The following is a 25,620-nucleotide window of genomic DNA, read 5'->3' as shown; positions in this document are numbered from 1 at the left end:
TATATGTTTTTGGCGGTTTAGATCAAACCCCGGAATAGCCCCTCCTTTCAGCTATAGGAAGGAAGAAAAGTTGCTATAGTTCCTGCAGAAAATGTTACATGTATCAAGTAACAAAGACTGCCTGTTCATGGAAGACTGTTATTGAAGTGCAATGGGACTGCTACAGTGGTTCTCTGTAAGACAAACAATGTACAGTTGGCAAAGTGGTTTAAAAGGAAACAATGTTCAGCAGCAGCACTCGCTTGCACAGGTGCCCTTGGGTATGGCCCGCTGGGGTCCATAGAAACGACTGTACTATGACAAAGCATACCATGACCCTTCACATGTAAGAGGGAGGTTGAGCCTCCGTAGAAAGCCCCCCCCCCACCCCCGCAGCATACATGCACAGCAACCGGAAACAACTGGGGAGTTCATAGTTCGTCAGCGAGGGCTCCAACCACAGTGTTCAGTCACAACAAGCCGCTAGCTGATGTCAATTACATCATTGCAAGGCCAGCAGGTGGATCTGTGTAAATGGTGGCAGATGACAAGGAGAGGTGTGAGAGTCAGAAGTTGGAGCTGTGAGGAGCAGGAGAGTGTGTGGAGGTGCGAGGAAGAGGAAAAGAGGTGATTGAGATTAGGAGGAGCCACGGGGAGGTGGCAGAGGTTGAGAGGGGTCTGTGGGGAGGTGGTGGCCACGAGGTGGAAAGACGGAGGAGCAGAAGCAAAGGAGGGGAAGAGGAACAATAAGGAGGTGGAGAGAACATCTTTGAAAGAAAAGAGCAGAGGCAAAGGAGGGGAGCGTAAGGTGTAGGTGGAAAATGCATCAAGGCAAAAGCAAGGAGTGAAGGTGAAGGGGGCTGAGTAGAGCTAAAAGGACGAGGAGGCAAGTACACCAAATAGAAAAAGTGGATGATTGTGACAAGGAGTGTCGAGGAGGAGGGGGGAAATCTCAGTAGAAATAAAAGGAGCAAACAGGCGAGAGATGAACATTTAAGAGCTTGTAAACTAGGTGTGCTGGAAGCCAAAATCACAGTATGGTGATTGGTTGATAAGAATAAAAGTAGAGATAGACCAGAGGAAAGAGATGAGAAAAAGAACTGACAGGAAGAAGAGAAGGTTAAGGAGGAGTTGTCCAAGACAAATTGCAGTATGCTAGATGGGTCATTGAAAGCCAAGCACCTGGAGGGACTGTGGTTGGGTCTGTGACTATCATAGAGGAGGTTATGTCCTTTAACACCAGGGCCCACCACAATCGCTTTGCTAATATCCTAAAGAGTCTAATGTCTGGCCCACATTTAGGGGACCCAAAATCCTATGCCTGGCCCATGCTCAGATGACAATGCTGGTTTTGCTTCAAGAGGCGAGTGACAACTTTAAAAATATGAATCCAAGCAACCATCCCCAGAACCAAGAAAGAAAGGCTGGGGCACTTACATCCCAAAAGACAGTGGGCCTCATTACGAGTTGGGCGGCAGCCCTTAAATGTGGCAGTAACACTATAACTGCTGCATTTAAGGGTCCGTCCAAACATGAGTCTGGCAGCATTTACGCCCCACTCCAAGCTGGGGGTAAATGCGCCAGAAAAATGCCAATTTTCGGGTGCAAGTAGCGCCACACTATTAGCGCGTGCTAATTGCACCAAAAATACCCCATTGGGTCCCATGGACCCAGTGGGGAATGGGGAATTACAGTTACCGCCCAATACGTGATCCAGCGGTAATACCGCCGGAGGGTTGGGTGATAACGCAAATTAGGATACCGCCCAACTCATGATGAGGCCCGGTGAGTGGCCATGTTCCCTGCCATGTGGCAGATCTAAGGGAGTGAGGGGTGGCCCGAGGACTGTGACCCTATGGAGAAAGCTTGATTTCTTTGTGTTTCTTGATTTCTCACTTTGTGATTTCAGTTCACTTAATCCCATAGCTTTGCTGTTCATTTCATAAAGACCCTTAAACCTCAGACTCATGTTGTTGCTGACATAGAAATGGAAAAGGTACTTAGTCCCTTTTCCCAGTGGCAGCAGCCATCTTTTTTTTTTTTTTCCCCCCCGTCTGGAGATTGGCTGCGCAAGCAGCACAAATCTCCTGGGGGAAAAAGGAAAGCATTTCACACCACGGATGAACCCCGGGGTGTGAATGGCTTTCACGCCCCAGAAGGGGGGGCCAATATTGTCCGCAATATCCGACAGCCCTCGCCGATGCTCTCGCTATGCTCGGACCTACCATGGCTCAGGCTGGTGGGCTGTTACCAGCCATGTGCCCCTCCCTAATGGGGCAGAAAGCCACAATATCCTGCCAAAGGAGTTTATTGTGATCGGAGGAGGAGAGCAATGCTTTCAGCACATACTCATGTCATCTTATCAGTCAATGAGTGGTCGACAAGGTTTTTGGAACTTTTAAAAGGTAAAATAAGAATTGGATAACAATAAAGATATATCCAATTCTTATTTGACCTTTTTAAAGTTCCAGAAACCTTGTCTACCACTCATTGACTGATCAGATGAAGGGTATATCTGCTGAAAGCATTCCTCGCCTCCCAGATGACCAGCATACGGTTCAGTTCCACCCAGGAAACCATTTTGTTAGCCTCAAGTGATATTGTAGCACCTCACCCACATGTGGAGCAGCTGGTTCCTAAAGGCAGGGCTGAACCATAAACACCGGAATAGGAGCCTGCTAGCAGAGGGGTGGTGGGCAAGATGAAGGTAATTACTGATAGAGACTCTTTGCTCTCCAGTAGGCAGGGTATGGGCAGAACTAAAGCCCTCGGTGAAGTTCTCAGACTTCGCTAGTCTCCAGGTTTAGCCGGGAGACTCTGGGTTTTTACGCTCTTCTCTGGGTCTACGGGGAAGAGTGTGGAGTCTCTGGGTTTTCCGCAGGCAGGCCCAGAGTTGCTGCGGCTTCTTCCCATGTCTCCATCCGATTGGCTACAAAAGACTGCTAGTAGCCGTTCGGGTGGAGGCGTGGGCGGGGCCCAGTAATGGTGCAAATTCTGTTTCCTGCGACGGGCCGAGCTGAGATACAGCTACATAAGACCGGTCGCAGTGAAGTTCGTCAGCATCAGTCACGGACTCCTGTGCATCAGGCCCTCTGTTTGATTGACAACTGCAGCGGCACACGCCATGCTGAGACTCTTGTTGGAGTTGCTGGCCTGCCTGTTTGTGTGCCCGTGTGCCGGCCTGGCCCTCCCAGGCCCTGCTGAGGCTCCCGAGAACCATCACCCATCCTAGGCGCAGGCCGTAGCTGATCTGCTGCGTGCAGCGTGTCGTGCAGTGTGATCCTGTAAAATGCAGTCTATCTTGAGTCGACTTGCACCATGAAAAAATACTTAATGCACTATCTGAAGCTCTAGAGCACAACTGTTTCAAAAGATAGCCCCACTGGGTGATGGTTTTATTGTAGCGCTCTTGTCACTGCTTCTTCAGTCTCTGATCCGGGGATATGAGCTTTAGTGTATCCGTAGAAATGACCGAATAAAATAAAAACCTGAGGTAGAAATGACCGAGTTTTTTTGATCGAATTTGGTAGTGATTTTTGTATATTGTAAGTAAATAATAGGTGCCGGGTGGGGTAAGGGTATTAGTTAATGTAATGGGGGTCAGGGGTAATAAATAAAAGTGCAAAAAGTTATTTTTGTTTTTTGATCAAAGAAATTCGGTCATTTCTCCTTTCGTTTTTTATTTTCGGTTATTTCATGGACAACCAAGCTTTAGCACACAAGACAGGCCGCAGCTCTTCTATAATGCAGGCCAAAATCTTCCTTTTTTTGTTTTCGGCAGCAATAATGAGGGTCATTGTGTTTCCAGTTCATGAAAAGTTTATGACTTTGATGATCACATGATAAGAGGGGATCTCCTTTTAGTGTTTCTTTCTTATGCTCCAAAGGCCGCCCACGTGTCAACACTACTTCGGCTCTATCTCTACTCAGTGCCGATACTCTGTAAACTTACTAAGCATGCCACTTTCTGCTGATTCACTAGATCGGACAGTGGTGCTTAGGAAGAGCCACGCAAAATAGTGAGTAATGTCTACTCTATCCAAGTGCTGCAATGAGTGACAGCAAAGGGAGCCAGGGGGCAGAAGGAGACTAAAAGGGAGTTCTGTTGGTCTCCTACCAGAAAGGGAAAAATAGCACACATAGAAGTGTTCCTGGTTATGGTGCATAAAATCAAAGAGCATTTCGGGAACATAAGAATGACCACATGCCTTTATATTTCACAAGTGTGTCGTGATAAAGGGGGTACGTGGGCGAGGCATGTGGGTGGAGCCTTGTGCAATTGGGCAGAGTTAGGAGTGGCTATGGGCGGGGCATACATACACCTGTTTCTATAGAGCTTCTTTGTGACTTTTCAAGGTGTTATAGAAATTATTAGTATGACTACGGGTGTGGGGGAGAAAATCACAGCTCTGGCAGAAGAAGCTGCTACTTGAACAGAAACCCAAGTAATGTCCTGAGGTGACGAACACTCCTGTACCGGGCACACCATCAAAACTGAGTCCAGTCAGTCAACAATTCATTACGGAACTCAATATAATATGTTATTATTTGTTCAGAATACTTGTGAATGACAGTATACAAAATTCAATTTATATTATAATCAGCAACATAATTGACACAAATGAATCAATAATTATAGTGATGTGAGCTCTACACGTTTCGCGATCAACCCTTCATCAGGAGCAGAATATCTTTGTGATGATTTATAATTCTTCACGCTTCGTGAAACATCGAAAGAATAAGTGAAAGAGCATATTTAAATCAACTTAAACATGCGTTAATTTCCTTTGATATATTGGTCAATCTTCTATAATTCTATCATTGAGGACTCAAGTCTTAATCCCCTGGCTGACTTCATGGGCAACCAAATGTGTTGGGTGTTCTTCTCATATGGCAGATGCCATCAATTCATAGGTGATTTTGTTTCATTGCGAAATTAATTCACGAGATTGCATCCGTGCACATTTCTTTTTTAACATGCGAGTGAGAAATCTCAACCGAGACATTTTCTTAACTTGACTCGACGCCACACTGGCGGTCACAGCACAGTGCAGGAAAGCATGGGCACTTTAAAAAGGCAGACCAGATCTCCCACAACGGAAGAGGCCAATCAGAAGAGCTTAAACGTGTAAGGCGATAGAGGTGGGCGGGTCTCAATGGGCACCATAGAAGGGTAGCTAGCAACATAAGTCACTACCCTAGGTCGATAAATGAGTACCAATTTTGGTTGGGTGATATCGTATGTAAATATGTGCTCTGTAAAGCGCTTTAGATTAAGGCGCTATATAAATAACACATCATTATCATTATCATTATGTCATTCCCTGTAGTCGCTCTCGGCTGGTTTGCTCTTGCTAGGTGTAATAGCAGGTTGTTGGTGCATATCAATCAATCGATATTTATTGACATGCTGCAGCCTCAAGTTTTCAATAAAGACTGTTTAAAAATATAACAAACGTCAGCCGTCAGGATCTAAATATGCGACGTCACTTCTTCTACTTTGATGGGATCGGGCAACGATCCTGTGATGTCACATCCACTCCATTTGTGATTCGGCTGAAACACTTCTCGATGCTGCAATCCACTTTTGTGAAATTGCCCGCGCTACCCTCTCCCGGGTAGATTGCAGGCGTATTTCCTTGATCAGGATTTAAGACGTTTTATTATGATTTTGCCTTTTAACTTATTGCCCACATTGATGGTGCTTGGAGCAAGAAAGCAGATCCCTAAGGATGAACGGAGTCGCCGCCTATGTCGTTGTTTCTTGTAGACGAGCAGACACTTATTGGCTCAATGTAACTGCTTGCGTGATTTATATGAGTCTGACTATCTTCATTTTATTGCTTAATGGCTGGGCTACCCGGCGGTGCCCGTGTCCTGATCGAGTGGTGTTCATGTGCCCTGCAGGATGTTGCTCTTGTCCTCATGTCAGCAAGTCTTGCTTCAGTTTGCTCTGGTGTCTCATGTGCCCTGGAGGATGTTGTTCTTGTCCTCATGTCAGCAAGTCTTGCTTCAGTTTGCTCTGGCATCTCATTTGCCCAGGAGAAAGTTGCTCTTGTCCTCTGGTCGGCAGGTCGCGCTGCTGTTTGTTGTTGTGTTTCAGAAGCTCTTGATATTGATTTTTCACTTTTCCAAGTGATGTTTGTTTTTTATGCGGCATGTTTCAGTCACTCAATGGCTTCAGCACATTTGAGAAACTGTCCAAGAAAGATTGATTGATTGTGCTCTCTTCTCGTGAATGAACTTAAGCAAACTGTAACCTTGCAATTTCCCATTTTTGGAGTGGTGTGATACATTTTCATTTTTTAATTCCCTTTAAAAATGCTTTAGTAAACACTTTCAAACTGTATACAGTAGTAATACATTTCAAAGGAATAACCAACACATCGAACATTTTGCTTCAGACACTTTTCCAAATGTTGCCTCCTTCTAGTACCTACTGTCGCGAATCGGGTGAGCATCAGTAAATCAGGGTGTCTACGAGGTTAATTTTTTGCATCCACACATAGACTACCATCTTGCCCTAGACAAATGAGGAATCCATGAAAAATATGGTAGCAGTCGATTCAACGGTGTGGGGTTGTATAGCCAGACAAACATACACACACACATCCAAAATGTGTTTTGCATATAAGATATTTGCATCCAAACATAGACTATGATCTTGCCCCAGACAAAAGAGGAAACACATGCAGAATTTGGTAGACGTGGGTTCAACAGTGTGGATTTGTATAGCCAGACAAACATACACACACACATACATACATTCAGCTTTATAGGTAAAGATATTAGATTGGATCAGTTTTCGTCCACTATTGTGGGCGCTCATTCAAGAGTCATGACAAATGCGGCTTTCTTGGTCACGAAAGTGATATCAATGAAATTTAGCGATTGCTCAGCTGGTTAATGATGCAGTCATTTCTTGTAATGATGTATTTTTTAAGGCTCAGCCCTCAGATAGCACAGCAAGTAGATAGCTCACTTTCAAATTCGTGCAGAGCCTGCCAACGCAGGTTCGAATCCCGGCAGGGATTCATTAGCCTTTCATCCTTCTGGGGTCGATAAATGTGCACCACACACCGTGGGGAATAATAAGCAGCGCTCAGATGGCTGAGAGTTCGTCGCGCTATATAAATGCAAATTATAATGTTTTAATCATGTACTCTATATTTTATTTGTACATGCAGTGTAAAAGTTTAAATATAACCAAATATTCATAAAAAATAAATCCTTGATGGTGTGGGATGGGCTTTCTCTCAGGCTGGTCATGCTCCGGTTCGCGTGTTGCGCAAGGGACCTTCAATATCCATGAAATGGATCCCACCATTCTTCTCAAAAACAGGAAAAGTACTGGATGTGTTCTGAAGTGAATTTGCTAAGAAATCCACATGCCAGGGTGATTAAGTCACCATTGAAGCTTGGCCAATGTTTGCTTAGCAGGCGTGGGATCGCACAGCCGTGGTTTGCCATGCACAGAATGCGGAGTTCTGTGTGAGCTGGAAGAACCTCGCTAGACCAGTTTGGCCATATTTTACATCCTGAGAACCCTCACCCCTCCCCCCACAACCACCCTCAGCCCCATCCTACGGAATCTGTATACTAATTCTTCCTGAATTTAAAAAAAAGGCTAGACAAGGTGGCAATTTTTGTGGTGGTTGGGGCAGATCCTGTGTGTGCCAGCTACGAGTTACTTTCCTCTCTGGTTCAGGACATCCGGGTTTCCAGCTTAATAACACCATCCGCTACCATTGAGGCCCAAGCAGATTTAGAGAAAGACATGCCCTCATCGTTGGGCTACCAATTATGAAGACTTTGGAGGTGACTAAAGTACAGCAAGATGTGCCCTGCTCAGAGAGATGGGTGACATTTGCATAAATGAGGGTTGATGGCTGCAAAGTTCTGAATTAATCCGAACCTCTGACATTTGTCTATGCCCACCCTATTTCAGTCAGCATTGCTTTAAAGTAGAACAACAATATGCAAGTCCAGCCCAAACTGCTCGGTCATATCCTTTCCATGTAAGACCACAAGCAACTGCAGACATGTCTTGGGCTCATTAGGCATCGTCAGTGAGGTGTACCTTGGGTCACTATGCACATCTGACTTGGAATTCACATCTGGGCAGACCTGTCTCTTGGGGTGCAATGCTCTGGGCCACCTTCCTGGTCATTGCTTTTCAGCCTGACATGCTATTGGGGAAGGGCCCAGCAGAGGGGAACAGTAAATGACACAGCAGTGTAAGTACATACTATGTGCTTGCTATATACAAATAGTTCAGTTAAATGTGTTTTCAAGTATATAATGTAATCCTTGAATTATGTATGTATGTAGTCAGACGACACATCCTGGAAACCGGTGTGTTCGCTGCATGCTTCCATTTGCCAACCACTCCTGAGGCCTAACAACAATTGGGAGCATGGGTTGGCGGCCCTGATCTCATTGTCTCTCCTTTCTAATCCCCTCATGTTGGGGGTGGGGGATGGGATTAAAGCAGCTGTGCATTCACATAGGGGCGACTGCAACTCAACAACACTTGGCTGCATGTATTGCTCAAATATCTCCCCAGACCACAGTGGTCCCCACTCGTACAGGTGGAAACATGCATGTTACTCCCAAACAGGGCGTCGTAGCTAGTAGGGATGTAAAGAGAGGTTAGATGGCATGACCATTCCAACATGGTAAAACCAACTTATTCCTGCTCTAGGCGGTCAGGGGGATACGAGGGTCTATATCATATCATATTCGACTCCTGCAATAAATCAATTTATAGTCAGACTTACCCTCTTCCCCGGTTATATGTGATATAATTGCTGATATAAACCTCGAGGGTGACTCAATATTTCTTTTAAAGGCACTAAACACGCTTCCCATCCTATTTTAGGACTGGTGCAATCATAGAAACAAATAGAATATGTGGGCAAAGTGTTGAATAGTGCCTTAAAAAAATATCAAGTCACCCTCGATGTTATTTTCCAGTGATTATATAGCTGGATACCCTTCCCCCATACATGTAATGTAATATGGCACTTGTATAGCACTTCTTTCCCATTGGCATGGCCTCAACGCGCTGTAGGTGAATGCTCTTGGAGGACCGAAGTCAGAGGTTTGGAGATTGGTCAGAGGAATTTAGAAAGCAGTGGGCATTTTAGCCTGTAAGAAGATCGGCAGGGGGAGAGCTGATTTGTGGATAGGTGCTGAGAAGGCTGTCGGGAGAGTATGCGAGTCAAGGAGACCGATTACATGCCCAGCTATACCGCATTTTTATCATGGGACTTAGCTGCATTCGAGTGGCATAGGTGTTGTGCGATGTCTCTTCCAGAAAAGCATGATTGCAGGTGTGTGCAGGTGGGCGACCATGCCTTCAGAGGGATACGGCCATCTTCCATCGAGATGGAGTGGGATATGTACCCGTGAGTCAAGGCTGATTACTTGTTTCGTTGACGGAGGGCAGGTCCTGTCCTGCGGGTCCATGGGAGTCTTTTCTGCGCGTGCTCAGTACTTCCTTGGAGTGACTCATCGAGGCCCCCAGCCTACTTGCCTGGGGGTGACATTCACCCGAGAGGAGGATTAGGTCAGTCAAAATGCAAAGGGGAAGAGCAAGGTCTTGAGTGCCTTTTCGGAAGGTGAGGTGATCCTCCATGCAGCGGATTCTGAAATGCGGGACTGCCCTACACATTTTCGACACCAGCCAATAACAAAGCAATATACACCGCATCACAAACATCATTGGCCGCCTGGATAATAGATTACTATCCTCATACTATCCTCATACACATTGACACGTGCTTCTTCACTCTCATGTTTGGCTTCAGGCCCCTGCGTATCAGCAGAGGGCATTGACCTGCCCCATGTACCACATCTGCCACATGGTGGAATGGAGAGGGCTATTGAAACCCAAGGCCCAATTTGGGGCTCGCTAGGGAGGGTTATATTACTCACCCCCTGAGGGAAAGAAGATAGATAAAGACCCGGGGTGGGAAAAAAATAATGTATTTAAAATGTATAAGTGTATGTGTTATAGAACCTTGGAGAATGGCAATGAGGGTATAGGGTGCCACCATGAACGAGGACAGCACCTGGGGTGGGCCAAATCCTCAGAAGCAGCATTAAGGGGGCAGGCCCAGCCCTAATGAACAACCACATCAAGGTACTCTGCAGGGGGCTGCCAGAGAACCAGGAAGCAGGATCCAGGGCATCAGTTGTGGGGCATAAGGGCAGCCCACCTAGTCGGCAGTGCCCCATATTCAACTTTCGTGGCTGCCTTCACAGGCTTTCTCTCAGGAGTGGAATCAGCTGTGAACCCCAGAAACCATTCGAAAGCGGTCGTGACTGGTGCCAGCAACCCCAAACCTTACTTTGCGGGGCACGCAGTAGCAATGACCATGAATGGTGACATCCCAATCTTTAACCAAAAAGTGATGGAAGAAAGATTTGGGATCAATCCTAACCACTGCCACTGCTTAGAATGTAATGGTTCATTTGTAATGCGCCTACACACGTGTTCTAGATGAAGCAATCACTTTTAGGTATGGGATCATACATTTTTTCTTTGTCCAACCGCCTGGGCGGAGTGGCAATTGCAGTGGCGCGTGTGAGGGAATATGGCATCACTCTGGAAACTGGGCTGGGAAGTGGGTGGCACCCCAGCCTGCTCCTGGCTAGGTTTCCTCTTAACGCTACACTGGATAAGGATAACCGGTCAGATAGCGCAGTGAGCTAAGCGCTCGCCCCTGATACCTGTGTGGAAGGTCAACTCAGCCTTTCATCCCTCTGAGGTCGATACATTGAGGCCCATTTCAGCGGCAGGGGTGTGTGGCGCGATATAAGAAATGTATTATTATGCTAGGCCTATTATGCAGACCTGCATCCGCATACGTGTTTGGGGGTGTGTCCTGCGTATAGAGGCGGTCCCTGCATGTAAGGAGTGTGTGTAGATAGGACGTGTGCTGCAGGTAGGTGCAGGTGTGATAGGGATGTGTGTAGACAACCAGGGTGTTAGGCATGTGGTGTACAGAAGATCAAGTGTACTAGGGTGTTTGTTGAGGTGCCACATTACGCACAGTTTCAGCTTTTGTTGAGGGTTATATGTGGACAAGCATGCTGTGCCTTTTGAATTGTGTTAGGTGTGTGCTGTACAGTAGTAGGAGTTTTCTAGGGTATTTGTGCAAGAGTCGCATTGCCCAAAGTTTCAGCCTGTGTTGAAGGTTGTTTGTGGAAACGCATGGTGGTCCTTTGAATTGTGTTGGGTGTGTGTGTGTGTGTGTGTGTGTGTGTGTGTGTACTGCACAGTAGTAGAAGTTTGCGATGGTGTTAGTGCAAGAGTCGGATTACACAACGTTTCAGCCTGTGTTGAGGGCTATATGTGGACACGCATGGTGTGTATTTTGAATTGTGTTGGGTGGGCTGTGTGTGTGTGTGTTTGCTACAGTGTTACACACAGGTACAGCCTGTGTTGAGGGCTATATGTGGAGCCTCTGATCTGGGAATTCTCAGTGGCTCTTAAACGTGATTGGAACATACAGTGGCCCAGCCTAAGGATCAGGGTGCATTGCCTGAAGCGCACCCACATTTCACCAAAATGCACCTGAATCGGATTTTCTTTTTGCTTTCGATTATTCAGGGCTTTAAGTGGGCCAGGGCCTGCCGGGGGCTGGGCCCCGGCAGGCTCCGAAATTTCGTTTTGCGGCAGGGCCCTGCCGGGGCCCACTAATCTCCCCTGGCAGCCCCGGCCCCAACACGAAAAGGCTTTTTTTTCTACAGCCTGAAGCTCTCGCTCATGAGCGAGAGCTTCAGGCTTCAGAAAAAAATGCCTTTTAGCTATAATGGTGGCGCCGCACCTGCGAGGCATCCCTTTAATCAAGTGATGCACGTGGGCCGGCGCCACCATTATAGAGAAAACGTGAGGCCGCTGGAAGCAGAGGCCTTGCTTTCTAAATACTGAAGCTCCCGCAGATTCGCGGGAGTTTCAGTCTTTAGGAAAAAGGCCTCTGCTTCCAGTGGCCTCACCCTTTCAGCCTTAATGGTGACGCTGCCCTCCCCAGCTGGCGAGGGGCAGCATCAACATTAAGGCTGAATAGGCGAGGCGCTGTCCCCTGCCAGGCAAGCCTATACAAAATAAATGCAGAGATCAGCACCCTCTCCCCCATTGGGGAGAGGGTGCTAATCTCTACAAAAGGCTGCCTGGCAGGGGTGCCAGTAGCCCATTGAGCCAGGGCTCGTCAAGGGGGCGTGGCCTAACGGGCCATGAAGACCCCCGTTGTTAGGCCACGCCCCCTCGATGAGCCCCGACTCGATTTGTAGTGCCACTTAAGGCACTGCGATTACTCTTTGCTATTTAATGAAGAGAGAGACAGAGAGACAGAGAGAGAGAGAGAGAGAGAGAGAGAGAGAGATATCTGTCATTCCTGCAAAGGGACCCTACTCCTCTGTAGGAATTCGCCTTTCCTAATGGCCTGATGCCCGGGCTTCTGGCTGAAAGGAAACCCGGTAGTTGCCACCCTCTCCCTCCCAGCTGCTCACCTGGCACAAGTGGTGCATGTCATGCCAAGGTTAGTGTCTGCTGTAGTGAACTCGTCTGTCTGCACCATGAAGCCTCTGTGGGTTTAATGTTTGGAAATGGGGAAGTGTGTGTTCTAGTTTAATTTGTTTAATAATCCTTGGTGTTGACAAGCGGGGATGTGGAAGGGCGTGGTCTGCCAAGCAAGTCCAGGAACCGGGTATGGCTCGTGGCAATGCGTTTCCTTGGGACTGGGGACTGCAGCGGGTCACTTCACGGCAGAAATGGTTCTGCAGTAAAGGAGTTTGCATCCCAATTACAAAATACGGACCGAGGGGGTGACCCCCGTTCAATGGGTGGGAGGGGGGAGAAGCGACCTCTCCAGAACAGTAAAGGGGGAGAGAGGATAAGGGACTGGGAAACAGAGTTGCAGAATGATGACCAGCAAAACAATGACACCGATCCTCGAGGGCAACATGGCGCCGGTCACAGGGAAGCATAGGCAGCATAAAGACCGAGAAAACGAGTGGGACGGTGGCATGACCAGGGGTGGGCTGCGAACCAAAAGTGGCCCCATATTGCATATTTTCAGTGAGACTAACTCTTTTCCTATGGGAACATTTTCAAATACCTCACAAAAGAGGCCCAGAGTGCAGAGGCCTACCGGGAAATCTCCTGATCCCCCTGTGGGCCAGTCCACCCCTGGGCATGACAACTCCAAAAGACGAGGAGGACTGCATGACTGTTCCAACATGGAGAAGACGACAACATGGCTGAGAGGATAGCACGACGACCCCAACACTGGTGTGAGTACAGCATGAAAACCCCCATGGCACTGATGTGGACAGCATGAAGTTTGCAGCAGCTCAGCGAGGGCAGCCTGAAGGTTGACAACACTGGCGTGATTACGCCATACAACGCACGCCACAGTGATCGCCACGAGGAAGACAGAACGAATTGCAGGTGTGACGATGGTCTGAAATCAGTGGCGTCTCCAGGAAGCAAATTTAGGGGGGGCATAGAGGGGGCCACAGACAAAAGTAAGCCCTTGCATCTGGCTGCGGGGGCTTTTGTGGCAGGTCTGTGCAGATCGCAATTGGGGCTGTGGGTTCCTTTCTCAGCAGTGTCTTTGTGTTGACATTTTATAGTGCAAATGTAACAAGAGCACCATGAATAGGCATGTGAACTAGAGGAGCACAGCTTGTGTCAGTGTGCGCGCTATAACAGCGGTCAACCGCTTAAGATATGATCCTTTAAAGCAGTGTCTTCTGCAGAGACGGAGACACACTGATGTTTCGAGTGCAGTGCGTCCCTTTCAGTCCAGAAGAAAGGAAACGGGCTAAGCAAAACATCGGCAAACGCGCAAATGATGGCTGGCGAAAATAGGACAGCAGATTACATCACTGAGCCCCCTGCTTCCCTCAGCGAAGCTGAGTGCTCGGCCGGGAAACCCTTGTCAGGGGCGAGCTACCCGTCAAGACCCCAATTTGAATTTCAACATTTGACGGCCTGGGCCGGCCCGATTGTTGAAATTCAAATTGGGGTCTTTTTTTCACTGTGCCCTCACGCCCTCAGGCAGGGCTTGCCTTTTCACCTGGCTGTGCATGCACGCATGCACTAGCAATGGCAAGCCCTGGACCCTGACTGCCGACCCTCACCCCTGTGCCGCTGTTCTATGTGCACCTTTATGATGTGGTCTTCATTGCATTTGCTGTGCCCGTAGCCAGCCCCAGTGGCAGCATTGCAACCCAGTGTTTTGCGGCCATGTGTGTGCCGTGCGGGTGGACGCCAGGCAGCACTGCAGAGGGAGTAGCCCCGGTAGGGGGGTATCCAGTATTGCAAGATTCGGGGGGGGGGGGCAAGCCACGAAAAGAGTCCTGCTACTTTTCCCCCCCAAATGCAGTGGGCGCAATTCCATGCAGTCTCATTCGTGCCCCCAAACCACCCACCCCTTCCCCAATCTGCCTTTTTGGTAACATTAGTGGCAGATGGTATTTTAACACAACAAAAAAAAGAAAACATATTAGAGATGCAGGAAACCCATCTATTAGAGGTCTGTCCAGGCGCTCTGTGACAAAATACATGCAAACTCCCTAATTTGCATATGGATTGCTCCAACAGAAATGATTGCACAGAACAGGACATTGCAAGGAGCATAATCAGTCTTTGATACTTGGAGGCACCGTGACAGTGACTTTAGAATAAGTTGCCATAAGTAAGCCAAGTGACAAATACCTTTGTGGTGCAAAATACCTAAATTGCACTATTATTATATATGGAACAGCTCTATAGTCATTAGGCTGTTTTTAAAATAACAGCATGATATATTAACATAAGCTATAAAATGAATCACTTACAGAGCTGCAGATAAGACACACTGTGGTTGTCCAGGATCACACACCTTGGTTAAGTGGTGAAACCGGGAAGTGGACAATTTGAGCAACTGAGCACATCTTCCCAGGTTTAGCTTTGCATTTCACGCGCTTAAATAATACTTTATAGCAATGCCTTGGAAGCAAAATACATTACACAATAAACTATCCTTTCATAGTAAACTAAATATACACTATATATTGTCATGGAAATATGTTGAGCAATAAGAGTATGCCTTGAGTTTTATTCTCCCCATCCTGCATGCAAAGTTACAATAGCATCATGTAGATTCATGTGAGCCTAACAAATCCCCCTTGGGTCTCCCATTCAGAAAGGGGCAGGTGTTCTGCTGCCAGGACAATGAGCAGGAATTTGTCAGCACATATTGTCCTGCCAGCGGGGCACCTTTCCTGTTGGGCACCCTCACTGAGGTGCCAAACGGGAGAGGTGTCCCACTGACAAAAGAGCCTCTGCGGTGGGGGAGTAGAAGGGCGGCAGCTTACCCACCCTGCCTTGTACGCCACTGTAGGGGGGGACCCAAGAGGGGGTACATGATTTCAGAGGAGGGTCCCGGGCCCCACCCTAGCGACGCCACTGCTGAAAATTACTTCCAGTATGGCCACAGATATAGCATAAAAGCAATGTAACTTGCCTAGAACAGGAACCCACTTGCTCCCTGTGGCACCCCAATGCACCTCTCACTGTGCTCATCTTGCCACACTCCAAACTAGGACAGTAGCGTGGTTCCCACATCACCCGGCCCCACATTTGATATAACTGTAGGGTAAACCTGCCGGAGGGTAGCTCTCGCTGGTCAGCGAAGTACAGTGTGAAATGTGTAGAGACCAATGCACCCTGCTCTATATGTGCTGGCCACAAACCGTGAGCGTATAGACCAGCCACCGAAATCCTCCCTGAATCTGAGAGATTTTCTCAGTATAGTTGCCGGAAATTAATAACGGTTTAAACACATTGCGTTTGGGTGCCGCAACAAGAGGATCGAGGAATGTAAGTGATGACAGCTGTTGTAAAGGTGGCATTGGCGATATGGAGGGTATTTTTACTAGTATGTACAAAAATACTATTTAAGGACAGCATGGCTGAGACCCCTGCTTTTAAAATGCAATACTAAGAGGTGGGTGGCAGCATTAGAATACCTCTTGACGGCAGAAAGCCTTGGGGTAAATGATGCATTTGAAATGTATGGTAAACAAGTATGAGAGTACACGCATAGACCACAGTGTTATGCTATCACGGCAAAATTAACGTTATTCTTTAAGCATTGACCCAAGGTGTTGCTGGGGGGGGCTGAGGGGGCTATAGCCCCGGGTCTTTTGGTTGTAGTCCCGGATAGAAGCTCAGGGGCTACACCCAAAAGGCTAGCTAGCCCCCAGTCCCAACAGTCCAGACATTAGTGTAGCCCCGGATCTTTTCCAGACCTAACACCAGCCCTGGCACTGAACAAGCAAGAAACCTGCTTGCAATATGCCTTCTTTATGCAGTTACTAAACTGGACTCCAGTATATATAGGGAACAAGCAAACGCAGTCTGTTACAACAGGTTCCATGTGTTAATACCCCCCCGCAAAAATATTGCCATACATATTATGGCATGGAACCTGCGGGGAACATCCCTGCATTATTTTTAAAGGAGCAGGGGACTGCTCCGCAACCCCCGCTCCCAAAAAAAACCAAAATGATCCCCCCAAAAATATTGCATATGGCCGTTCCAGGTGACCCTATATGGCGATATTTTTGGTGGGGAAAATATGTAGTGATACCTCACAAAAGGAATGAATTGCGATTTTCAACTGTGGGCTACTTTTTCATTGGTGCCCGAGCCAATTTATGCCCCAGTCTGCCCCTGGTGTGCGGGCATGCATTTACTGACCTTGGCCCAGTTTGTTTTCCGTTTAGCAGGGAACACATCAACTCTTACTATAACTCTTTACGTTCGGACTCTGCCGCCGAAGCTCCCCATGACAGCCATATTTCCAGCCGCACTTGGACTCCCTCCTTCCGAAATCTGTTACACGCTGCTGCAGGTTATGCCGCCAGAAAGTGCCTACATCATTTCTGAATGGCAAGGTATTTCCTTTCCACATTGTGATTCCCACCAAAGAACAGGAACCCGGGTTGGGCACAACAGTGAAATGTGTACGCAGGGGGAGGGGGGTTGCACCAACACTTTCTATCAATAAAACAGAGCAAGAATCCGCTCAACAAATGCCTAAAGGTCTTTTAACTATCTACGTGAGCGAGGGATGTTCTTCAAACCAACAACAAAAAATGGTCAGAGTTTAAACGTTATTGTGATGAAATACATACTGCTCTGCAGGAGGAGCACAGTGATGAGTAGTGCTTTTTAAACTCCCACTCAGCCCCAGGCTGCTAATAAACCAGCAGCTACAGCCCTAGAGCCCTGCTAGTATTCGGTGAAAGAAAATGGTTGCTGTGTGGGAAAAAAGCACATACTCTAGAGCCAATCACATAATAGTGACATCACTAACAAACTGGACAGCCAATCAGCTACTGCTTACATTTCAAAACGCTAGAGCAACCCCCACAAATCAGTAAATGGGCATTTTCAGAATCATTTTAAACCAAAACCTTAGTACAGTACCTTGTTTATTTTAAATATAAAATACAGTACAATGCGTAACATAGTTTGAAATCTGCAGTAAATGTTTTTTAAAGCATCAATCAAGTTAAATTACTTTCTAATAACAACATGGCGGCTGCCATTTTGGAAGGAGAAATGGCTGACAAATTCACCACACAGTAGAAAATAAGCCAAAGAGTGCAAAACAAGGTGTGTGGTGGGAGGAGATGGGAGGAAACCCCTATAGATTTCACTTGGTGATGGGCATTGAATGGGTGGGACACATGGCCAAACTACATGATATCCATCCTCATATGTCAACCTGTATTGAAAGGCATTACAAACCTGCATCCAAAGCCCCTATTTCAAGCTCTCATGTTAAATCTCTTAATTTAGTCACAATAGTTACGGCTTTATAGGTAGTGCGTTCAACACCACCTAATAGCCAAAACTAAAAACCGGGACAGATAGGACTCAATCTTGAAAGTGGCTGTCAAGGCACTACACTTCAGTAGCAGTTGGGGGAGAAGGAGGTTTAAGTGTTACTGGTGGAATAAACAGATATCATTAATTTATCACAAACGACCACTATCTGAATTCGTAAAATGCAGCATTTGTTCTGTGTGAGATTGTGCTTTCCTGCCTGCCAGTTATGAACTGTGCTCACTTTATTTTCCAATGGACAAATAATCTTGACTAAAGGGGACAAAACACTGAATTCCGGGACAGTCCCGGCAAAACTGGGATGTCTGGTCACCCTAGACAGCTGTGAATAAAGCCAACTTCCATTTGTTGAGTGTTTTCTGCTTACTTTTTCTACTTGTCATTCAGATGGCAATGGTAGATGTTAATTCTGAAAATCAAAACGTAGATATCTTAATAATACTGTGATGCCCTTTTTAAAGTGTAAGTTCCACCTGGAGGGTCTTATCCTTACAATTTCCTGAACCTGTTCCTGAGGTAGGGTGAGCGTTGCCTGCCACTGGTGTATATCTGAAAAGCATATGACATCAAGCACACATGAAGGGAGTGCATAAAATGCGCTAACTCCATTTGTTCTGCTTTCAGAAATGCTCAGGTGACCTCATTCGCAAAGGTGGCCATGGTTTTTCAGGAGGGGCTAGACAGGAGTGCAGTGGTGCGCTCTCCAGTCCCTTTGCACTAATGTATAACAGCAGGGGAGTTGCTAGGTCTGGAAAAGATCCGGGGCTACGCTGATATCGGAACTGTCGGGACTGGGGGCTAGCTAGTCTTTTGGCTGTTGCTCCTGAGATTCTGTCCGGGGCTACAACCAAAAGATCAGGGGCTATAGCCCCCTTAGCCCCCCCTAGCAATGCCCCTGTATAACAGGCTACCAGCAACCGCACAGTTGGGTTGCTGAGATCACATTTCACCAAGACGTTAAAGGGCCAATCGCAGTGTAATACTTGAGGAAAGAAAACGCTTTTCCATCCCCATTTGTGGGATAAAAAGGCAAGTGTGACATTGGCGGTTTAAATGTCCCTTTACTATTTCCACAGCTTTACCCGCAAGCTGGTGCAACAACGAGTAAGAGGGCTGGCAAGAGGTCACAGACATAAATGGGGCAGGTAGAGGGGGGTGGATACATTCAGGGGCGGGGTCAGCAAAATCAGGTAAATTGGGGCTGAGGGCAGTGGATGAGTGGAGGGAAATGGTGGAGACGTGTCATAGGCCAAGAGTGAACACAGGTGGTTACTGGTGTGTTATAATATTTATCTAGGGAAGGATTGCATTTCAGCAGCAGAAGTTCACCCAACAGATCGTTCTATCTTTCTTTAATTAGTAAGTGCTTCCATGTTAGGTGAGCATTTCTTGCAATAGCTCAACACCTAGGCCATCACGTCGCCTGCCGAGCCACCTGACTCGCGAGGCGCAGCCCACCCCTCTCTTCCCCGCCACCCTGTACAGCAGTACCCCTCTCTGTGCCCCTCGGTATCCTACCCTCGCTGTATATCGGTTTGTTGTTGCCTCTGTAAAGTGCTCTGTTGCTTCTCGAAGCTAGGTCTGTGCTCAATAAATACAGTAGTATACTGCTGGATTGCACTCGAGTGGCCAGCAACTTTCCCCTGGATGTTTTTATATATTTATGTTGCTCTTTGTTTTATATGCTGCCAGCAACATCTTACACTATGCTCTTTATTGGCTGCTCCATATACATGCACAGCAATCTGCGGTTGGCTAAGACATTAACTGCCCCAGGCTTTAAATTGTGTTAACACATGGCTGTTTTTCAGAAACTGTATTGTGGCATGAACCTACAACATATGCTCCATTGTATTCATATGTGCTGCCATTCTTCATGAAGTGACTAATGCATTTTTCACTTCTTCAATTATTTGATCTTGGGACTAATTCGATGCTGTGAAGATTTGTGGACTATGTGTTCTAAAACAGGAGGCTATTGGAGCATAAACATGTGGGATTTCAGTCAGCAAATGCAGTTTTTATTAGTCAATTATGCTTTCTTTTGTTTTGTTTTCATTGATTTTCGTGGCATCATTATTTTGTGTATGCCTTTCTGCCATTGCTACCTCATTTGAACTGTTACCCCACTGTGGCTATATGTTCTAAAATGTCTGCCGAGCTGCTTACACCTAGTTCCTCATCTAGCTGACAGTAGTAGACATAGCAGTAGGACTTATGTTTGTCCTTTATTACTGCACTCTGAATTGCTGCCTCACGAGTGAACAAGCGCCGAGTGGTGCGCAAAATGCGTCTTTTCTAGCAGGATGGCGTCCTGCCTCTGTTGAACCCTTGTCACTGACCTACTGCGTGACAATTTTTGTCTCTGTTTTTAAAACAATAAACAGCACGTTATTTAAATACGAGCTGAGGTGTATTTTCTTCAGTACACTGATTACTATCTGTGGAGATCTACGTGTTGCCTGGAGTGTGGTTTGTTTCCCTTTCCTTTTTTTGTATGTATATATATATATATATATCATATTACAGTGTCAACAAACCTATTTAGAATTATTTCTCTTCTAGTTGTCATTTTTGGACTGAAGATTTTAAAAACAATTTTGACATGACATTTTGTTTGAGTTTGGAATTGTAAATGTTTATTTTGATGTTTTTTGTGTGTGCAAAAAGTGGCGGAATCCATTATTTGTCTGATATTGTATGAGAAGCAGGACTTTTACAAAAAAAAGATGTGACCATTTGTGGGCCTTGTAAATTGATTGTTGTTGAAATTAAATGTACAAAATAAAATGTCAACTATACAAAGACTTCAATGAAAATTATTCCAGTCCTGAAAGTTATATAATCAGATATCCTCGATAAAGCATAGAGGTGATTTTTTGCGAGTTTGTTTTAATCTTTGGCAACCAGAGATGTATTGGCCAAGCGCGGAGCGATTCAACACGTAGCTAACATCTATAGATACTGTAAACAACTATCGCAGAGAGAGACACTCCAACATATATTAGTGGAATGTGAGGCTTTGATAAAGATCAGACTCAAGTACTTAAAGCCCCTGTTAGAAAAATATCAAGACTTGACCCCTGATACTATGTGGCAAATTATACCCTCAGGATTTCTAACTAAACTGAGAATCGCTACAATTGAGTTTCTCCATGAGTTGAAATTGAATGAAACTATCAAGTTTACTAAACTTTAGAGCTGGATGAAGAATGTTAATTTATAATGCAATGATTGCTAATACATTTTGAAATTGCAAAATTAGAAATAACATTCGTTGTGGTGTGAACAAGGAAAGAGAAATGAACTTTCTTTTTTTTCTTCTCTTTCCATTTTAATGCAAGACTAATGTCATATCTTTTATTAATCTTATTTTTATAAATTGACTGCAATTACGTTTATATTGTTGAAATGTGTGAATAATATATTGTAAAGTTGACTATGTTCAGCTGAAGCGATACAAAATAAAAATAAATAAAAATAAATGTACAAAATATAGGCCAACGTTTCCGTAGCACAAAGCGCAATTGTTTTGGTAGTGTATTTTGGGGACCAAGATGGGGAAACACAGCACTTGCCCTTGGTGGTGGCATTGTCAGGTGGCCAAACCAAGGGATATCACAAACCTCTGCCATGCTAAAAAATAGTGCTGGTAGGATAGCTCAGGGGCAACTTCTTAAAAGCAACACAGCTTGAGCAGAACCATCTCCGGTTCTGGAAGCACCTCAAGACCTTCTGCTTTGCTTCTGCCTTCTCCCTTCCTCTCCCCTGCTGATCTCCTGTCTGATACTGCACTGATCACATGGGTTCCCTTTGAACCCAGGCCCCTGCCTGCCCAGTTGCACACCCGCACTGCCTCTTGGCATCCCTTGCACTCGTGGTCTGTATCTATAACCCTACAGTCCCCTTCCTGCACTTATTAGACACTTGTTATCTGCACTTTTATCGCTCACACTTGCCACCTGTTGGCAGCACTACCTTTTGTTTTATCCCATGTACTGCACTTGCAAATCCACCCCCCCACCACTTTTCCCCTCCCCTCTCCCCTGCACTTGCGCGGTCTCAATTTCACTAGGCCTAGTAAGATTGTTGTTTTTGTCCTCTCTATGTTTCCCCTCCCTTGCCTCGTCGCCTCTTGAAACACTTGTGTATAGGCGCATTATTAATGCCTTATCATATCATAACGCAGAACAACACAGGTTCGAATCCCAGTCCCGCACTTAAAGGCTGGTCTCTGGTATTATGTGCATTATAAAATATGAATGAATAGTGTTGCAGGGTGACCCTGGAATAAAGAGGTGCACATTTGCTTTTTTACTGGATATGCAAATGAAATAGCCTTTCCCAATTTGTATGTAGAAAGGACAAGTGTCCATTCACACCTACCTCTCTAGCTAAAATTGGTTGAACATTTTGATGCTACACAAGCAAGCTGATCCCAACCACTGTTGCAATTGGCTGTCAGGAGTGTACACCACAGGTTGGTATCTCCCTTAAAATGTGTATGGTTTCGGTAGGGCTTGCCCAAACCATGCTTGCTTGTGTCTGGCTACTTATACTGGAAACTGATTCTTACCCAGGTGTTCAGATTGGCAGAACTTTCTGGAAATCTCAACCTACAAAAGGACGCCCGCTATTGTGTGCATCAACGTGTGATCATATCAATTTGTTGAACGACTGGTGGGGTGTCCAGGGCTTATTGGTGCATAGTATGAGGCGCTGGCTTGGCTGAGTAAAAGGCACACGTTTGAAGTGTTTATTGTGTTTGATTTCCCGCCTTTTCTGCAGGAAGTGGATGCTCTGAAGGATTTGATTGGCAAGAGCAACGTGACCGTAGTGGATGCTGTCAAGAAGCCAGACCTGAATGTAGCGATCGCGGAAATCCGTACACAATATGAGAAAATGGCAGCGGAGAACAAAGCTAAGGCGGAGGAAATTTACAAAGACAAGGTAAAGGGCAGCGGTGATTAAAGAAGGGCACTGTACAATAGGGGCCGTTTAGTGGGAAGAGGCATGCAAGCAATTCCAAACCAGTGTACCACAAATCCAGAAAAGGGTGGTGATGCAGAGCTGCTCTTTCTCCATTTCATCACATTAAGATCCTGACATGCCATTAAATGGGGTACATATGCTGTATACACATCTCAAATGGTTTGTGATGAGTCCAGAAGGCAGCGTTTATGTACACCTTCCACAGTTGATACCCTTCTCTAAACAAACTTGGAAGTGTAGTGCTTCTTCTCAACATTGCGATTGAAATGTTATCATGTTAAATGCGAAGGCGTGATGATTAGAATGACCAGATTTATTTAAACGGGACGGGCCACCGACATAAAAGTAGGACTGCAGTTTCAGTGGACGTAAACACAAAAGAAGGACTAAAAAACAAGTAGGACGCCAATGAACCCGTAGTCCTACTTCTATGTCAGCAGCCTGATCCACACAAAGTACAAGTGTGTTTTGCAAGCCATTGGAGGAGAGAAGCCATGGATGGAAGAACGGGAAGGGAATAAAATGCAAGTAGGAAGAGCCAAGCCCGGCCTGATTTTGTGATTTGATCAAGGATTACCCGCAAAAACCATGACAATAGCCAGTCATCCCTCAAATTCTGAGACAGGGTTTCAAAACCTAAAAAAAGTCTTGCGACGCCGGGACCAAGGGACAAATAACAGGACAGTCCCAGCAAAACTAGGACGTCTGGTCACCCTAGTGATGATTGATAATCAAGAAAATATTTGAAATGCAACAGGGGTCGATACGGCGAGACTAACTGTCCTTCAACATTACATTTAGTCAAACTGGTCCTCGATGCTCATTCGCCTCTACGTCTTCAGAGAAATGAAGTTACTCAAATCATTCTGGCTATGGAGAAGAATTTGCCCAACATTCCTTTTTCAGATCAGTCAATGGTCTTAGACAACTTTGCCTTGTCTCAAAGTAATTGAATAGAAATGATAATTTCTTCCTTTTTGCGAATTGTGAAAACTATTACGCCAATGTAATTGTGTGCTCTGTCACTGCTCACAGACAGGTGTCACAAACTTTCCGAAAACTGTGTCTGTGTGTGTGTGTATAGGTTAGGCACTTTCCCTGGGCAAAGCAAATGAAGATGGTTCATGGCAGCAGGGGCAATAATTCTGCTCAGACACCCCCAGACTACCTTGGATACACTAAAATCTCCATGTCCTACATCACCTACATGGTGTGCATCGATGCATTAAGGAATATTGATTAGTAACTGGCGGGGTGTGGGTTAAGCCTCCCAGCAGGGCTTTACCACATGTCATCCTCAGAGCATCCTCAGAGCTTAAGGCAACCATCTCTCCCCACCGTGTCACAGGGAAGTGCTTCCCTGTGCCCCCGCAACCCCATCCTCCCAACCCTCACATGTTTAGTCCCAACCACCCCCGCCCCACTTACTTGCCAATGCATGTTCCTCGCTGGCGCTGGGGCCAGTAGTGTTCCTGGCGCATCCCCGACATGTGACTGGCAGCCATGGAAAGGTAGAAGGAACTACGTGGAGTTCCCTTCTCCCCGACCCATGGCAGGCATCTATTTTTTTAGGTTGAGAAACCGCGAACACACAGTTTCTCAACGTAATAAAAAGCCCCACTATTAGTACCCCAGTGCAATATAGGGGGGGGGCATTACCTGGGCCGGCGTGCCCCCCGCCTCGCTTGGGTTATATTGCTTAACTAATGGAGAACCCAGTCCCGGGTACATTCTGATTCGGCGTGGGAACTAAGGGTCCTGTCCAGTACTTTCCTCCATGGAGACCTACTGCAGCTCTCCCCATGTGGCCGATGTTGCTCTTCTGGAACACTTGCGCTTCTGGTTGTGGAGAGGAAGGAGACTGAGCATAAACGTGCAGTCCTCTTTCTTTGGTGCTGCTCAGATGCTTTGCACATACCTCCGTCTCCTGCCAGTGTTTGTTCCATGTTAAGCTTGGCATGGAGAGAATCGGAAGCATTGCTCTGTGGCCCCAAGGTGGAGCAGGGTCCTTTCTCAGTCATGCGGAGTGGTCCCCTCCTGTATAATGACTGAGATGTGAGATTACATACACTACAGAGAAAGCTGTTCATCACCGCGGCCTGTCCTATAAAGGATCAGGATGTATATTGGTTAGAAACAAATCTTTGATCTTTGCTTGAAAGGCAAAAGCTGTCTTCTAGTTGAAGTACTGAAGGCAGGCAACTTCCCAACACAGGGCCCCCAGCACTGAAGCACTAGTTACCTCTAGTGAACCATCTTTCGCGAGGTACTCAAAGCGTGCTTCTGCTGGCAGATCCTGGGTATCTTGACGGAGCGTATCGTTGATTCCTAGGCCACAGATCAGGGCTTTTTGATGGAGGAAAATGTATTTCAACACGAGTATTGCAAACTGAATTCTAGCTGTCGCGGGATCCTTGCAGAAAAACCTTCCAAGCGCACACCGGACATGTGACATCCCAGTGAACACCCTCCCACACCCCCCTGTGGCTCATCACTCTGATATGAAACATTAGAAAGCATCACACCTAAGTTCTGGAAGTAGTCATTTGTCAATGGGGGAGAGAAACACTTCTCTGCCAGGGGCTAGGCCTGGTTAATTTTCAGAACGAATGGGACCCAGGCATCGGACCTCAATGGGAAGATTCCTTATAAATGTTTCTTTGAAGCACCCCAGACATTCTAGATTCCCCTTTTGCGAATCATGAAATTCCTCGCAAGGGAATTAAGCAAATGAG

General features: G+C 46.3%; 1 protein-coding gene across 2 annotated transcripts in view; it reads left to right on the top strand.

Moving 5' to 3' along the window:
• The window catches only part of LOC138489166 (keratin, type I cytoskeletal 18-B-like), a 111,387-nt gene that overhangs the window by 58,930 nt on the left and 26,837 nt on the right, over positions 1-25,620 (top strand). For both annotated transcript variants that reach the window (XM_069616824.1, XM_069616823.1), the window contains exon 4: positions 22,682-22,843. In XM_069616824.1, the coding sequence (XP_069472925.1) occupies positions 22,682-22,843 (162 nt within the window). The remainder of the gene's footprint in view (positions 1-22,681; positions 22,844-25,620) is intronic.

Source organism: Ambystoma mexicanum, chromosome 9 (genome assembly GCF_040938575.1).
Source record: "Ambystoma mexicanum isolate Mex_15411 chromosome 9, UKY_AmexF1_1, whole genome shotgun sequence".
NCBI classification, from domain to species: domain Eukaryota; kingdom Metazoa; phylum Chordata; class Amphibia; order Caudata; family Ambystomatidae; genus Ambystoma; species Ambystoma mexicanum.
The sequence above is the reverse complement of the archived record's forward strand: the minus strand, read 5'-3'. Positions and strand labels throughout refer to the sequence as shown.